The sequence below is a fragment of the Leuciscus leuciscus genome (genome assembly GCF_965113295.1).
Source record: "Leuciscus leuciscus genome assembly, chromosome: 5".
Classification (NCBI taxonomy): domain Eukaryota; kingdom Metazoa; phylum Chordata; class Actinopteri; order Cypriniformes; family Leuciscidae; genus Leuciscus; species Leuciscus leuciscus.
This window is the reverse complement of record NC_138729.1, coordinates 27,995,049-28,012,714: the sequence shown is the minus strand read 5'-3', so window position 1 is coordinate 28,012,714 and position 17,666 is coordinate 27,995,049. Positions and strand designations below refer to the sequence as shown.

The window sequence follows — 17,666 nt, the reverse complement described above, 5'->3', positions numbered from 1 at the left end:
AAACTAGACTATAAACTGAAATAATAAATGAATAACTACGTCTTACAGTCTCTTTTCCATAAACTGAAATGTTTCAAAATACAGAAAGCATTCTGTGTAAATACTACAAAACACATATGGCACGAAAATAATAATAATTCATATGTGAACTCCTGTGAGTATTCCCTGACTGATTTACATCACTCCACCACTAATTTAGCTTTATCAGGAAGTATATGGTGTATATGTTTCTTCTCTATGAAGTCCATGACTTCAGCAGACAGGTTGTATATCTCCCTTGTCCTGCTTGCACGACCTGGTGATGACGGTTCCACAAGTTTGACCAGAATATGGTCAAATGGTATGAAGTATCTATCCTTTCCACCTCCTTTTGGATAGAATCGTGTGTTGGGCCCATGAGGGTGGAAAAACATCCACTTCCACATCTTGATGATGAGCGTCCACAGTGACAGCCTTTGCTAACCACCCGTTCTGGTCATAAATGACCGCAAGCCAATCTCCGCAATGAACTACATCAGCAGATAGATCTGTCACAGTCCCATCAGGACCACTCTTGGTCAGTGGTTCTTGCTCCATTGGCTCTTGCTCACTTTCCTCATTTCCTCCATCAACATTGCCAAAGGACCTTTCCTCTTTTGAATTGTTATAGGACCATCATCCTCAACCAGAGTGTTGGCAGTCAACTGGAATATTGACCATATATTAATATAATCTTATCATAATCATAATATTAATAATTAAGATAATCACTCCGCCTTTCGCTTTAAACTGCGCAACGCGAACATTCCAAGTTCAAAGACAATGAAGTTGCGGAGCAACCAAGCTGGTTGTTTGGAACTCATTTTTAATGCGGGCGAAAGTCAAAATGAACGTTAGAAAACACAATTTAATCGCTTCAAACTTAAGCGGATGCAGCTGGAACTGCTCGTGTTCGTGAGGATATCCACGAACATCTCCACTCTCACTCACACTATATTTCTAAATTATAGCATGCAGTGTAGGCCTGTATGGAAGAAATATAGGGGGAATTACATACACATAGGCTATAAAAGAGGTAAAAAGGTTATTTCACCCAAAAATGAAAATTCTGTCAGTAATTACTCACCCTCATGTTGTTCCAACCCCGTAAGACTTTCGTTCATCTTCGGAACACTAATTAAGATATTTTTGATGAAGTCTCACTCCTCCATAGGCTTCTATGGGATCGAAACTCGCCGGCCCAGAAACGTTAGTAAAGACATTGTTAAAATAGTCCAAGTGACTACAGTCGCTCAACCCATAGTTTATCAAGCGACGAGAATACTTTTTGTGCGCAAAAACGAACAAAATAACAACTTTATTTAACTATTCATTTTCTTCTGTGTGGGCCTGAGTGAATTCACGTAGTGTAACAGCGCATTGAGCGCATCCGTTGAGGACCATTTGGAGGTTTTTGTCACCACCGTCAGACAGAAAACCTGACGGTGGTGACAAAAACCTACTCTTTCACATTATATGCTGTTGTTCACATTAGCCATCTTGTTTCCCCTCTGTTGCTAGCTACTTCATATCTCTTCTTAAAAAGTATACATATTTATGTCATAATAGAATTTTTTTTATACAAAAGTGACAGTAGCATGCAGTGTCCAAAAATATGAACAAGTTTAAGAGAAAATAGCAAAGTGAGCTTGAGTGATCTTGAAGCATGCAGTAGAGCTGAAGGTTTGAAAATGGGGTCCTTAGAAATGTAGTTGACCTTGTAGTTGCCTGATTTTATTACTTTTTATAAATGACGGCGGTGGCGAATATGTGGGACACATTTTGAGCAACCACAAAATAATAGTAAATATTGTTAAAAACTCACTGTTTGTAGTTTTTAATACATATTACAATGTACTCTTACATGTGGGAAATATATTATTCAATTCAATTATTAAGTTTTGTTTTTTAATCAAGTTAAAATTATTATCACCTATCCGAGGACAACTGATTTTGTAGGCAATGGGCCAGCATAATCATTAAATTGATAAAAAATAAACCTATAAAAGAACCTTACATATGTGCAAAGGACCCCCTGATTATAACCTTGATTTATGACCTTTTTATTCATGAAAATGTTATTAATTTCCTACAGAATTTGCACTTTTCTTAGTGGGACATGTTTTTGGCAAAGTTTCAAGAATCAGTGACATTGGCCCTCATTTATCAAAAGTGCGTACACCAAATTTCCAGCGTACACCGGGCGTACACCCAAAACCACGGTGACTTTGAGATTTATCAATATGGACTTTGGCGTACGGCACGCTCAAATCCTACACCTGCTCAGGAGGTGGTGTACGCACGTTTTGAGTGCGGGAATGCGCAGAAAAACAATTCCTAACACCACAAAACGCACTGACAAACTAAAAGATATGATATATTATGACCCACTGTAAAAAAAAAAAAAAAAACATAGTAATTATAAACTTCAATGTTTATTTTTGTGCAACATGGACTTCAATGATTAATTTGTGTGACTTTACCAAATCATTTGATTTGTAGGCATATGCTTTCAGTGACCAAAACATTATTCAGACTGACAAAATAATAAAAATGACATTCTTCTTCTTTTAAATAATAATAATAATAATAATAATAATAATACAAATATAATAATAACGACATTCTTCTTCTAAATTACAATAAGCGTCATTAATAATAAAAATCATAATAATAATAATAATAATATTACAAATTGTCATGCAATAATTAATGTGAATGAATGGTACTCCACATCACATCATCATCACTATTGTACACCCCAATACATGTGACGTGATACGAAATTAAATGCTAATTGTTTCAAAACGCGTGCTGTAAAATAATGCATTGTGATAGGTCATTTGCTCATCCAAACAGCTATTTAAACTGGATTTCCACCTTATACCAATTCTCAATGATGGCTGACCTGGCTCTTTTAGAAGACGCATATGCGCCCTTGAGAAGGGAAAGAGTATTTGAGGATAGGCGAGATCTTCTGAATGAATCAGATGAATGGCTGATGAGCAGATTCCGTCTTCCAAGGCATCTTCTCCTGGAGCTGTGCAATAACCTGGAGCCCTACCTCCAGCGTGAGACCCGGCGGTCAAGGGCCTTACCTGTTCCAGTCCAGGTTCTCTCCACACTGGGGTTCTTAGCCACTGGAACTTTTCAACGGGAGATTGCTGACAGGTCTGGCATATCCCAACCCACCATGAGCCGCATGCTGCCATCCGTGCTGGCTGCCATCAGGACTCTCATCCCACACTACGTCCAATTCCCATACGACAATGCCCAGCAAACAATGATTAAAAGGGGGTTTTATGAGATTGCTGGGATTCCAAATGTCATAGGTGCAATTGACTGTACCCACGTGCGTCTGAAACCACCATCGGTTAATGATTACGCATACATCAACCGCAAAAATTATCATTCAGTCAATGTGCAAATTATTTGTGATGCCAGACTCTGCCTATTAAATGTTGTGGCACGATGGCCTGGAGGCACCCACGATGCCTTCATTTTTGAGCACAGCAGCGTGCGCAGACGGCTGCAGGAGGGCGCATTGAGGGGTCATGGTTATCTTTTAGGTGAGTACTAAGAGCAAATTTATTTTGCAAAATATATTCGTTTCCTAACCTCTCTTTTCCCCTTTAGGTGACAGGGGTTATCCTCTTTTGGACTTTTTGGTCACCCCTGTGCCAAACCCCGTGACGCATCAGGAGCGCAACTTCAACCAAGCGCACGCACAAACACGAGCCACTGTGGAGCGCTGCGTGGGGCTCCTAAAAGGTAGATGGCTCTGCCTGGCACACGCGGGGGGCACGTTGCTCTATTCGCCAAAGAAGGTGTGCAATATCATTTTGGCATGTGCCGTCTTGCACAACATGGCTGAGATGAACCGTGTGCCATTTGACGCGCTTGACCCAGACCCAGAAGTGCCAGTGGAGCAGTGGGCAGCACCACCGGCTTTAGGAGCTGTTCAGCTCAGACGGGACCTTGTTCGGCGGTTTTAAGGGTAAGTTAAAATAACACAGACTTCGTTTTCATGGTTTCGTTTTTTTTTAGTTTTATTTTTTTTTTAAGTTTTCATTTATTTGCTTTAATGTCGTATTTATTGACACTAATGAATGGTTAATTTCGACCAGTAGTCTACAAATTTCTGTTTGTCTTTCCAGGACCTCATCCGTCAGGACCCTTGGCCGTGGCGCACGTGAGGCTGGTGGACGGGCCGCGGCTTCCCCTGCTTGCACCTGCTCAGGCTCTGGGTGGGGCGCAAGGATACGCTCAGGCTCCTGGATGGGCTGAGGGGGAGATGCCTCGAGGGCGCTGGGGCCTGCAGTGCCATCATCTGCAAAACAATAGTGCAAAATTTAAATAAAATAATTTAACTATGGACATATGTGTTTTTTTATTTATTTTATTGGTCTATCACATTTAAGTTTACTTACCATGAATGTCGTCGGTATCTCCCCCACTGGTGATACCTTCTAAAGACGCCGTTCCGATGAGGGCTGCCACCCGCTCCTCGTTCGGTGTCAGCTGGAGGCTTGGATCCGACTGGCCTCCCCCAGTCTGACTCTGGCTCCTCTTCAGTGCCGAGACGCGCCTCTTTGTGGCGATCTTTATATCGGACCACTTTTTTTTCACCTACAATAAACAAGAAAACTCATGCTTAACTTGATCACTGTTGGTCTATATTAAGCATTAAAGAAAACTCATGCTTAACTTGATCACTGTTGGTCTATATTAAGCATTAAAGAAAACTCATGCTTAACTTGATCACTATTGGTCTATATTAAGCAATAAAACATTCTTACCTCTGCTGGAGTGCGCTTCTCAACCCCCACACTATTAACAGAACTCGTAATTTGGGTCCATATTTTGTTTTTGTGGGCGCCTTTAATCCCACTCTTTAAACTCCCAAATAAAACGATTTTATTTCTTTCCACTTCCCTGGTGATGGTCTCGATCTCCACGTCGGAGAAGTTTCTCTTTTTTGCCGTCTTCCGTGTGTCCATGGCGTAAAATGAGGGCGTGGGGGGAGCGGAGACTTGAATATATAGGGGCGTGTTATTCTAATGACGATCGTTTTCAGCCGCGGCATTTATCAAGGGCAGGTATTGCGTACACCTGGATTTCAAAGGTACGCACAGCTTCATAAATCAGGCGATGAGAGGAGTGTAAGCATAATCTTACGCCAATATATACGCCCGTTTCTACGCAAGATTGATAAATGAGGGCCATTGTGTCTTATACTGTCGACCAATGACGGCCAGACCCCAAGCGCAATGGGAGGAGCATGCATATAGGCTATGTAAGCGTTGGTATGTGTGTTGAGTTCCCCCCCAACCCTAAACTCTGGACCACTCTGTGACACAAACGCGTAGTTTTAAAGAAGTAAGATGGGAGACATTTCAGAGTGCAGCTGTTCGTCAATGATGTTGTGTTGCATTGGTTTCGTTACGGTTGTATATTTCCTGCTGAGGTGGTCATGGCAGTGTTGGCACGGATTCAAGGCATACATGATCTCTGAGATCTGGCAAACGGACTTGAGGACATATGGCCAGTGGGCTGGTAAGTCGTTCCTCACAGCTGCAGAGTGAGTTCCTTTCTCATCCTGTAATGATACAATTACGTTGTTTCGTTGATGCAATACAGCTTATTCTTTCACTGTAAATGTATTTGGCAAGCCGTTGTAACATTTATTCCCTTCACCAAATCTATCTTTGCGTTATGAATACTTTTTATTTTTAGTCACAATAGCTGCAAGTAACTATACCAATGTTCATGGGTCATTGACGTGACGCCTACATTTTCTGTCCGATTGCATTTTTTTTTTCAGGTAAAAACGGGTTTAAATGCATACAAAGATACTGTATATTTGTAGTAGGCTACCTCTCCCATGTATGTACTCACTTTAACTTTTCAAAAACCTTTCGTTATTTGTACAAAATTTTTTTTTGTTATTTAAAGTGTCAAAATATCATGTGGTGCGACTGTCCGGGCATAACATCTGTTTTGAAAACGTCTTTGAAATTACTCTAAATTAATTCAAATTTATTTTCGGCACTATTTGGCATGATTTCCAAAGTGTTTTGTAATCCTGTAAAAAAAAATTCAAAGCATTTGTATTTATATTTCCATCATAATATACAAACAAACTTTGTCCTATTTTATGAAATATCATGTGGTGCGACCATCAAGGAACTACCATTTTGGGACTTTTATGTTGAAAACTATTCAAACACAGGAAGTTACATCATATAACAATTTTCCAAGGACCTATGGAAGCAGCAAGCAAATTATTTTTTATAATTTAATTTTTTTTTATAAACCTTTGTAATGGTTGGTATGTAGTTTCCACATTTGGATGTCATGTGGTAGCCTATGACCTAAAAAATAATAATATTAAAGTTATTTCTTCAAATATATATTTTTTATTATAAATGTCATAGTGACCTTTTGTGGAAAGCTTGCTTGTTTTGTTTAGGTGGCCAATTCTTGTTCTGTAAATTTTGACTGAATTTGAAAATATCATGTGGTGCGACCACTGCAGACTGTTTTCCATGATAGATATATGTCCTAGATTGGCATTTTTTTGTGCTTTTATATTCAATTGACGGTTTATATACAAAAAGTACTTTAATTTAGTATCATTTAGAATAGATTTTTATGCAATTTGGTTACCTGTGGTGTTACCTGTATACAATACTTGTATTTATATCTATAACATTATTATTTGTTAGAAATAAATTCTAAGTCAAGTTAAATTAAATGTTGCACTTATGTTTGCGATTGTGATTTTTATAAAAATAAATAAAAATAAAAATAATAAAATGTTTGTTCAGGAAAATTCTGTGAAATTTTTATAAAATCTGGTTTAAATCTATTTTTTTGTATAAAATGTATTGATCATTGATCTCTTTAATTCTATTTTTTACTATATAAGGTCTTTGTGTCATTTGGAGCGACCACTCTTCATGTGGTGCGACCAATAAAAGCAATCACTGTATTAAAAAAATATTAATAATCTTATTTATGTGGCTGAAATATGAATCACTGATACAGAATGCTTAAGTGAATTATATATTTTTTAAGATTTTTATCAGTTTTATGTGATTTACAGGAAAAATAAGTCTGTTAACTAGATTTAAGAAGGATTTAAGATTTAAGAATTCCAACTCTGAAATTCTAGAACAAAAATTCAAAATGACAAATGACAAAAATCATTATTTACAAAAACTCAAAAGAAATGCAAATACTTTGTTTCCAAACACTTTAATTACTAAGAACTTGTAAAAAAAAAAAATGTTAAGGAAATTAATTAATTTTAAGATAAATCACGGTTGCACCACATGAAATTTTTTTTGAGGCTATGGCCAATTCATCTAGATGAAGAAACACTAAAATCACTTAAATAAATGTTTTACATGAGTTTGTGTACACCATACCATACCATCTTCTTCCGCTTATCCGGGGCCGGGTCGCGGGGGCAGCAGTCTAAGCAGAGATGCCCAGACTTCCCTCTCTCTAGACACTTCCTCCAGCTCTTCCGGGGGAACACCGAGGCGTTCCCAGGCCAGCCGGGAGACATAGTCTCTCCAGCGTGTCCTAGGTCTTCCCCGGGGTCTCCTCCCAGTGGGACGCGCCTGGAACACCTTCCCAGGAAGGCGTCCAGGAGGCATCCGGAACAGATGCCCGAGCCACCTCGGCTGATCCCTCTCGATGTGGAGGAGCAGCGGCTCTACTCTGAGCTCCTCCCGAGTGACCGAGCTTCTCACCCTATCTCTAAGGGATCGCCCAGCCACCCTGCGGAGAAAGCTCATTTCGGCCGCCTGTATCCGGGATCTTGTCCTTTTGGTCATGACCCAAAGCTCATGACCGTAGGTGAGAGTAGGAACGTAGATTGACCGGTAAATCGAGAGCTTCGCCTTGCAGCTCAGCTCTTTCTTCACCACGACAGACCGGTACATCGACCGCATTACTGCAGAAGCTGCACCGATCTGTCAATCTCCCATTCCATCCTTCCCTCACTCGTGAACAAAACCCCAAGATACTTAAACTCCTCCACTTGAGGCAGGAACTCTCCACCAACCTGAAGTGGGCAAGCAACCCTTTTCCGACTGAGGACCATGGCCTCGGATTTGGAGGTGCTGATTCTCATCCCAGCCGCTTCACACTCGGCTGCAAACCGTCCCACTGCATGCTGAAGGTCCTGGCTTGATGAGGCCAACACGACAACATCATCCGCAAAGAGCAGAGACGAAATCGTGTTGTCACCAAACCTGACACTCTCTGGCCCCTGGCTGCGCCTAGAAATTCTGTCCATAAAAATTATGAACAGAACCGGCGACAAAGGGCAGCCCTGCCGGAGTCCAACATGCACCGGGAACAAGTCTGACTTACTGCCGGCAATGCGAACCAAGCTCCTGCTTCGGTCGTACAGGGACCGGACAGCCCTTAGCAAAGGACCCCGGACCCCATATTCCCGGAGCACCCTCCACAGGCCGCCGCGAGGGACACAGTCGAATGCCTTCTCCAAATCCACAAAGCACATGTGGACTGGTTGGGCAAACTCCCATGAACCCTCCAGCACCCTGTAGAGCAGTGGTTCCCAAAGTGGGGGTCGCGGGACCCTGGCGCAGGGGTCGCGAGATGATTTCTTTAAAAAAAAAGTGGAAAAAATATATAGGCCCTATATATTTTTGTTGCAATTAATTTAACCCTTTCGCACGTACGATCACACCGGGTAGATTTTCTGTTTGGCGAGTAAATCTCAAAAGGCTATCCGCCACACTGGCGGGTGAATGTTCATACCAAAATATGACATTTTCAGCACGTACGCGCTCTTCTGCCTCTAAGAACGAGCAGAGTGAGAGCCCTGGCCGCGCGCGCGCGCACTCACTATTCAGAGCGGCCCAGCGTCAAGCTTCCCCATACTTTTTGACAAGCGTCCTTGACAGGATGGCCAGAGCTTCTTTGCAGCTCAAGTCGGCGGCGGTGTGTACACAGTTAACGCTCTATCTGTTGACGGCAGTGAGGAAAAAGCTCCCGCCACTGGAAGAAGCGGTCGCCGCCCATTTGTGTCCTGCTGGCAGTTGGAAGGCAGCGCACCCATCTAAGCCGTGCAGAACGTCTTCAGCACTCGCGGATCGTGCATACTCCGCCGCTGGCCAGGCTGCTTCTGCTTTACACACCATGGCCGTTCTTTTCTCGAGAAAATGAGTTTTCCCATAGCGTTCGCAACGCAATACTCGTTCCCTTATCTCTCAGGGAACCAAGGTTACGTTCTGCCTTCCCTTCCACATGAGTCAGGTAACAAAACTGACAAAAAAAAAAAAAATTGTATTTCACCCCAATGATAGTAATATTTCATATATTTCTCACATTTTGATCAATATATATATATATCGATTTTTTTTTATTATACATTTCAAATTTTGCTCTGGACATTTTTTTTTTTTACGTTTGTATTCAACATAATAGGCCTACCTTATTATCTCAATTAAAAGTACTGAAATGAATGTATATGTGACAAAAAAAAAAGGCTGTTTATTATTTTGGCCGGTAAAAAATATGCTTGGCTGGTGGATTTTTTCATCTACCAGTCCCCGTGGCAGGTGAGCCAAAAAGTTAATTTCGGACCCTGGGGTGGGGGAGGTGCGGGGTCGCGGGGCAGCAGCACATTTATCATGAGGGTCGCGGGCTAAAAAGTTTGGGAACCCCTGCTGTAGAGAATATAGAGCTGGTCCAGTGTTCCACGGCCCGGACGAAAACCACACTGTTCCTCCTGAATCCGAGGTTCTACTATCGGCCGTATTCTCCTCTCCAGTACCCTGGCATAGACTTTCCCAGGGAGGCTGAGAAGTGTGATCCCCCTGTAGTTGGAACACACCCTCCGGTCCCCCTTCTTAAAAAGAGGGACCACCACCCCGGTCTGCCATCCCAGAGGCACTGTCCCTGACCGCCACGCGATGCTGCAGAGGCGTGTCAGCCAAGACAGCCCCACAACATCCAGAGACTTGAGGTACTCAGGGCGGATCTCATCCACCCCCGGTGCCTTGCCACCGAGGAGTTTCTTAACTACCTCGGTGACTTCAGCTTGGGTGATGGACGAGTCCACCTCTGAGCCCTCAGCCTCTGCTTCCTCAATGGAAGACGTGACGGCGGGATTGAGGAGATCCTCGAAGTATTCCTTCCACCGTCCAACGACATCCCCAGTTGAGGTCAACAGCTCCCCACCTCTACTGTAGACAGCGTTGGTAGGGCACTGCTTCCCCCTTCTGAGGCGCCGGACGGTTTGCCAGAATCTCTTCGAGGCCAGCCGATAGTCCTTCTCCATGGCCTCACCGAACTCCTCCCAGGCCCGAGTTTTTGCCTCCACAACCACCCGGGCTGCAGTTCACTTGGCCTGCCGGTACCCGTCAGCTGCCTCAGGAGTCCCACAAGCCAACCAGGCCCGATAGGACTCCTTCTTCAGCTTGACGGCATCCCTTACTTCCGGTGTCCACCACCGGGTTCGGGGATTGCCGCCTCGACAGGCACCGGAGACTAGGGGTGTGCGATATGACTATTTTTTATCGTGGACGATTAAAATGTCTCCACGATGTGCTTTTGAAGAAATATCGTAGAATCGTGCATTATATCTGTTCTGGTGCCTCTGTCCCAACGGTCCCAACATACTGAACAACGCGACGTATATTCACATAAAATGTTAACGCAGCGGAACGGGACTGCAGTTCACAAAAGTTCACAATTTGCATGTGCTTTAATGCCTTGTCGGTTAAACATTTAATTCGCGTGCTGATGCGCTGTTCTAACGTGTGCGTTTCTCAGCGCGTACATGTGAAGCTCACATGCACTAAAAGCCTGTCTACCAGCGCCTTGATACTGGACTAAGTTATCTTTCGAGTCTTATTGTGCTTATACTGTTAAATACACACAAGGTTTACATAAACAAAGTCGGTTATGTCTAAAGTGAAAGCAAACTTGAGAAAATTGAGAGAAAATCTGCTTGTCAAATGCGTGTATATTAGACGCGTCACGTACAGCTCTTAAAGAGACAGTAGCTATAATAGTAAACACGCTGCCGCTTGTCCTTAAAGGGATAGTTCACCCAAAAATAAAAATTATCTCATCATTTATGCACTCTAATGTTGTTCCAAACCTGTTTTAATTTCCTTCTAATAGTTTCTAATATTTTTCTAATATTAATATTTTGAAGAATGTGGCTATCAAAACAGTATAGCTGGTCCCCATTGACTTCCATAGGAGAAAAATATACTATGGTTGTCACTGGGGTATATCAACTGTTTGGTTACCCACATTCTTCCAAATAACTTTTATTTTCAACAGAAGAAAGAAACTTATTCGAGTTTAAAACAACTTGAGAGAGTAAATTATGATAATTTGAATTTGATAATTTGAATAAAACAACAAAATGCAAAGAGAAAAATCACTCACTGCTCTTGACTGATAACTTTAATAGTAGCTTTAATAAGTATCAATGTATAATTTATACAGTGAAGTCTGTTTTGTTTTATTTTCATATTTGTTCATTTAATTACTTTCTTCAATGCTACTGTTAAATACACCTACTGTAGCTGAAAACGTAAAGCACTGTTTAGCCTATTTAATTTGTATATTAAGTTGTGTATGTGTAATGTGTATCTTTGATCTTAATATTTAATAACAAAGAAAATAATGACAAATATATTTATCTTCGCCCCTGTCTGCCATTTTTTTTTATTTTGTTATTTTGTTACCCAAGGCTTTGTTTTTAAAATATGGACATTAGATTGGCTGTAATGCTAAGTCACAAAATAGTAACATAAACCAACATAAAAAGAATCGTGATAAAATCGTTAATCGTGATTTTCCTGAAAAAAATCGTGATATGATATTTTTGCCATATCGCCCACCCCTACCGGAGACCTTACGGCCACAGCTCCGAGCGGCCGCTTCGACAATGGAGGTGGAGAACATGGTCCACTCGGACTCAATATCTCCAGCCTCCCTCGAGATCTGGTCGAAGCTCCGCCGGAGGTGGGAGTTGAAGATCTCTCTGACAGGAGACTCGGCCAAACGTTCCCAGCAGACCCTCACAGTACGCTTGGGTCTGCCGAGTCTGTCCAGCCTCCTCCCCCGCCATCGTATCCAAATCACCACCAGGTGGTGATCAGTTGACAGCTCCGCCCCTCTCTTTACCTGAGTGTCCAAGACATACGGCCGCAGGTCAGATGAAATGACCACAAAGTCGATCATCGACCTACGGCCTAGGGTGTCCTGGTGCCACATGCACTGATGGACACCCTTATGCTTGAACATGGTGTTCGTTATGGACAAACTGTAACTAGCACAGAAGTCTAATAACTGAACACCGCTCGGGTTCAGATCAGGGGGGCCGTTCCTCCCAATCACGCCCCTCCAGGTGTCACTGTCGTTGCCCACGTGGGCGTTGAAGTCTCCCAGTAGAACGATGGAGTCCCCAGTCGGAGCACTTTCCAGCACCCCTCCCAGAGACTCCAAGAAGGCCGGGTACTCTGCACTGCCGTTTGGCCCGTAGGCGCAGGGAAACGACCCTCTCGTTCACCTGGGTGAACTCCAACACATGGCGGCTGAGCTGGGGGGCTATAAGCAAACCCACACCAGCCCGCCGCCTCTCACCATGGGCAACTCCAGAGTGGTGAAGAGTCCATCCTCTCTCAAGGGGTGTGGTTCCAGAGCCCAAGCCGTGCGTAGAGGTGGTCCCGACTATCTCTAGTCGGAACCTCTCTACCTCACGCACAATCTCAGGCTCCTTCCCCGCCAGCGAGGTGACGTTCCACGTCCCTAGAGCTAGTTTCCGTGTCCAGGGATCGGGTTGTCGAGGCCTCCGCCTTCGACTGCCGCCCAATCCTCTCAGCACCGGCCCCTTACGGTCCCTCCTGCAGGTGGTGAGCCCACGGGAAGGTGGCCCCACGTCGCTCCTTCGGGCTGAGCCTGGCCGGACCCCGTGGGGGAGGCCCGGCCACCAGGCTCTCGCATACAAGCCCCAACCCCAGGCCTGGCTCCAGGGTGGGGCCCCGGCTGCGCCATACCGGGCGACGTCACGGTCCTTGATTTAATTTGTCTCCTAAAGGGTGTTTTGAACCACTCTTAGTCTGACCCGTCGCCTAGGACCTGTTTGCCTTGGAAGACCCTACCAGGGGCATATAGCTCCTAGGGTCATTCGGGTACTCAAACCCCTTCACCACGTTAAGGTGGCAGTTCACAAGGTTTGTGTACACAACATCCTTAATGTTTGAACAATTGCAACAGGTATTATTTTTTTGTATTGTAAAATCGTTATACGTCATTGACCCTCAAATGACACATTTTGCTATTGAATTCTGTTTGATTATATGCATGTCAGTTGTTGCTGGTACCTGTTCTTGTTAAACTAGCAACTAATCATCAGGTACTAGTAGCCTACTTATTTTTCTATTTATTAGATACAATTACCCATTTATTATACACTATATTATATTTCTAAATTGTTATTGGTAGCATATATAGGCTACATTATATATTTCCTTTTTATGAATATCTACAAGTGGCCAACTGAATTGATCACTATTCAATTCACTACTTTTGAAATAAGTACTAGTATCTAATAAATAGTTAATAGTAAAACTGGAAAATATATGAATCACTATGACATTACATAATAATTAAAACGTACTACTTAGTTTTAAGGAATACGTGTTCAAATGGATTGCCATTAAAGTCTGATCATGAAGAATTCACCACAGCATTTGTGAAGTTTTTTTAACTAAATTTGTGACATTTTTGAACATAGAAACTGGCACTCTGGTGTTCTTAAATGATTTCATTGTCTTATATGAGCTGCCTAAACTAATTTACTCATGTAAATGTAAAGTTGTCTGCTGTACTGCTTTATACAGGGACCAGCTTTTATGAGGCCAGGAAACATTATATGGAGTAAGTCAATGTATCAGGTTTTGACACCCATCTGTGTTAGTTAAACTAAAAAAACGGATTACCTAAAAGATCTGTTACCAGCATGAATTTTGTGCTGGTCCATGCCGGTTTGTACCGCTCAGCACATGTTTTCCGCTGGTTCAGCTGGTGGACCATGCTTTAACCAGCAAAACCCTTCTGATTAGCTGGTGGACCATAGGGAGTCTGGCAGGCAAGTGAGGCAGCAGGGTCTTGCTGGAGCAGGACAGATGTTTGCGGTTAAACAGCATGAAGTCACACCAACATCTAGTGTCAAAAACGCAACATGTGCTTGTGACCTGCTTTGCTATGTTTTTCTGCAGGGGTGTACTTTTGCATTGGTTGAACAGTACAGTACTCGTTCTGCTCAGGGCATCAGCACAGCCATAAACTCATCATTGCTGCCATATCAGACTTATTCTTATTTACTTAAAATTTGTCCAGGCATAATCAAACACCTTTAAACATCAGATACTATTGAAAGACAATTATAGAGGTTAAAGGTGGGTGATCTAATGATAACTGACAGTAGAAGACAAAAGAGGAAAGAGTGCTGATATTTGAATATGGCAAATTTCACAAAACTTTCCCCTGTCTCTCATAGTTGTAACTGGAGCGACATCAGGGATTGGTCGAGCATATGCTGAAGAGGTCAGTAAATAACAGTTTTTTGAAAACATTAATTACATGGGAGTGTAATAGCACCTGTTTTTATACTAAAACGTTCACTAAAGATCTTTGAAGTTTGTAATTAACTATTAATCTGAGATCCATAGTTAGGTCTTCTTAAAGCTGCATGCAATATTTGACTGCGTTTGGTGACTTAAAACACCCTTAGCCATCACTTAAAGTCAAGTTTGCTCTATAATTGTCATTCAAATTAAATTTTAGTGCAGTGTTTGACTTTATAGGCGAATTGCAATAATCCATATGCACTAGTAATTTCCGTTTTCCAAAACCGCATGGATGTGGTCAAGTATTTTAACAGATTAGAATCCGGCCCTCTCTTGGCTGTGACAGTGTTTTCTTGTCCTCAGTCAAGGAAGAGGAAAGTAGTCTGATTAATGAGAGGATGTCCATCATACAATGCGTTTGCAATCTTCCGTATCTTATCAAAACAGTGAAAGACTCCTGTGATTGACTTCCACAATGGCTTTCATTCATATGGAAAAGTACTTACTAATTCACTTCTGTTTACCTTTACCTCTATACACATATATAATGTTTCTTTTACGTATTTGTATCTTAGCTTGCCAAACGAGGATTAAACATTGTTCTGATCAGTCGCTCGGAAGAAAAGCTTTGCAGCGTTGCCAAAGAAATAGGTGAGTTACAAAGTGGAAGTGAAGAGAAAAAAAAAAGAGCTTCTCAAAGAAGTGAAATCTGTCATCAGAACAGAGAAATATTAGACCAAATTTCCACAGGTTGGAATTTAACAAACCATAACGTTTTAAACTGTCATGAACCATATTTGCATATATACTGCCAAAAGGATGGTCTGATATTCAGCTCAATTGTAATCCATATTTAATCTATGTCCTTTTAGCCAGACTAGTTTTTTTTGTGGGAAAAACTATGTATTATTTGTAAAGAGTAAAAAGAGCATAAATCAGCTTTGTTTTGTGTGTTCCAGAGTCTCAGTACAATCGACAGACACATGTGATTCAGACAGACTTTACAGAAGGCCATTCCATCTACCCAGTTATTGCACAACAGCTAGTGGGGCTGGAGATCGGAATTCTGGGTAAGATAATGATCAAGAATGATATATTTATACAATGCAGTGAGGATGGTGTAAAAGAATAAACTGAATTTTGACAAGCCTTATAGGGGTCATTTTTCATTTCTGGGTCCAAAAACGTTGTAATTTAGTTTTACATGACCATTTTTTAAATAATATTTTTGCTACTGTACCTTCTTCTATATAAAATACATTTGTGAAGACTACAACTCTAAACTGCTAAATGTGGGCTATAAGGCACTGAGGTTTTATATAAATAATATATATAATATATATTTCAGTTAAGCTGCAATGTGATAAGAACTATATAAATAAAATTGGAAATTTAAAACAAATGTCAGCTACTCCTTTTCTGTGTTTGGTCATTCTACCCCTATATTTTACTTTAATCAGCTGTTAAATAACTGGAATAATAGACTAAATCACCATCACCTCTAGGTGTTAAGGAGCAATGGTAATTACCTCTGCCTCATTATGTCAGTGTAACTAGCTGGGGCAAATACCAAATAGGACTTTTTTATGTGTAAATATTAGCAGTATGTAATAATGTATTTATCTCTGTAAAGTCACACATGCTGTTTTCCCCCCAGCTTATTTTCTATGGTGTAATGTCCATTTTTCTTAGCAGGAGCTCCATGCTATCAACAAGTAGGATAATAAAATACAAATCAATAAAAAGTTGAAGATAGGTGTATAAATTATTGATTTCTTCTCTTCTCTTCTCCCTAAAGTGAACAATGTAGGTATGAACTATATTGGGGTTCTGGCAAATTTTCTGGATGTTCCTGATCCAGACCAGGTCTGAACCACCTTTCCTACACCACACAGCTTGACTTTATTGTAATCTGAATCCATTGCATGAGAGTCTACAATATAAAGTACTTTCTTCTGTTTCCAGAGAATCACACATGTGATAAACTGTAACATGCTGTCTGTCACTCAAGTAAGAATATCTGTATGTGAACCTGTTTACACATGGTTTGTCATACAAAATATCTCGTATATCATCTTGACATAGTACTAGCATACATTGATATCATAGGTCATTCTAAAAAATGGGTGCCATTTTGTGTCCTACATATGCACGTAAAAAAAAAAATACTTGGCTATAGATGGAAATGGATATAACAATGGATGTATATTATATAGATATAATCCAGTATTGTCTTTACTGTTACTTTTGATAAATTTTATGCATTCTTGCTGAATAAAACTATATCTTTAAAAAAATCGTACTGATTCCAAACTCTTGAAAGGGTGTGTGTGTATTTATATTGTGGTAGATTTTTCCCCTACGCACCTGACTTGAACCTGATGTCCTCTATACTTGAAAATATTATACTCAGTTGAGTTACCTCTGAACGCACAGGTTGATGCCTAAGCCGCAATCTAACCCCGCCTAAGAGTCGAACAACGTCTCGCCCCCTATCGAACACTATCACTTGGGAATAAGGTCTCTAGTGTTCTTAACGTGATCCACACTATCACTTGGTAGTAAGGTCTCTAGTGTTTCGCTAAATACCTTGCTGCGCAGCATTAATGACAGACAGACTTCAGCAAATGTCCTTTAAATGCTTTAATCACGGCAGGAGAGCTCTCAGAGCAGTTCTCCAGAGAATCTCACCCAAAAAGAATAATACATCAGGTGTTATAGGATAAAGACAGACACATCAAAAATAAGATCAGCATGCACCTTCTATCAATATGATTGGTTCAATTGGTAAATCAAGCCATTTTCACCCTCTGTTACTAGCATAAGCAAAAATATCTTGAATCATCAAAAACATTGTAAAGGGTTAAGAGTTCAGTTGATTACTCAATATATCATGACATAATACAGACAAAGAACAGAATGTTTTGGTACATTTCCAAAGTTTGTCACAAGGTTAGGCCTGGAAGGGGAAGTCAGATTTTTAGAGTTAGGAACATGGTTAGCTCTAAAAGA

The 17,666-nt window shown here is 41.4% G+C and overlaps 3 protein-coding genes across 6 annotated transcripts in view; 2 read left to right on the top strand and 1 right to left on the bottom strand.

Annotated features, from left to right (window-relative positions):
- Positions 1 to 2,842: 2,842 nt before the first annotated feature.
- LOC309498431 (putative nuclease HARBI1) lies at positions 2,843 to 4,293 on the top strand (the record flags this gene model as incomplete). The annotated part of the gene is made up of 3 exons (XM_082169194.1): positions 2,843 to 3,587; positions 3,655 to 4,015; positions 4,176 to 4,293. The coding sequence occupies 2 exons, from the start codon at positions 2,843 to 2,845 to the stop codon at positions 4,011 to 4,013; spliced, it is 1,104 nt and encodes a 367-aa protein (XP_082025320.1). The 3' UTR covers positions 4,014 to 4,015; positions 4,176 to 4,293.
- On the bottom strand, positions 4,009 to 5,175 carry LOC309498441 (nuclear apoptosis-inducing factor 1-like). The gene is made up of 3 exons (XM_082169213.1): positions 4,818 to 5,175; positions 4,449 to 4,647; positions 4,009 to 4,348 (listed from the first exon to the last, which is right to left on the bottom strand). Exons 1-3 carry the CDS (start codon positions 5,016 to 5,018, stop codon positions 4,068 to 4,070), a joined length of 681 nt encoding a protein of 226 aa, XP_082025339.1. The 5' UTR covers positions 5,019 to 5,175; the 3' UTR covers positions 4,009 to 4,067.
- Positions 5,176 to 5,304: 129 nt separating this feature from the next.
- hsd20b2 (hydroxysteroid (20-beta) dehydrogenase 2) overlaps positions 5,305 to 17,666 on the top strand; it is a 15,204-nt gene continuing 2,842 nt past the window's right edge. The window contains exons 1-6 of one of the 4 annotated variants that reach the window (XM_082169196.1): positions 5,311 to 5,574; positions 14,585 to 14,631; positions 15,230 to 15,305; positions 15,614 to 15,724; positions 16,453 to 16,520; positions 16,620 to 16,676. In XM_082169196.1, the coding sequence (XP_082025322.1) occupies positions 5,403 to 5,574; positions 14,585 to 14,631; positions 15,230 to 15,305; positions 15,614 to 15,724; positions 16,453 to 16,520; positions 16,620 to 16,676 (531 nt within the window). In that variant the 5' untranslated portion in view covers positions 5,311 to 5,402. Of the gene's footprint in view, positions 5,575 to 14,584; positions 14,632 to 15,229; positions 15,306 to 15,613; positions 15,725 to 16,452; positions 16,521 to 16,619; positions 16,677 to 17,666 lie in introns of all 4 variants that reach the window. The other 3 variants (XM_082169197.1, XM_082169199.1, XM_082169198.1) reach the window with 3 other exon arrangements.

Bases quoted from the DNA above. Each gene is read 5' to 3' on its own strand.
- LOC309498441 (XM_082169213.1), bottom strand. From the start codon at position 5,018: ATGGACACACGGAAGACGGCAAAAAAGAGAAACTTCTCCGACGTGGAG. The intron at 4,648-4,817 runs GTAAGAATGTTT...TGTTTATTGTAG, and splicing joins AGAAGCGCACTCCAGCAGAG to GTGAAAAAAAAGTGGTCCGA. The intron at 4,349-4,448 runs GTAAGTAAACTT...ATTGTTTTGCAG, and splicing joins AGATACCGACGACATTCATG to ATGATGGCACTGCAGGCCCC.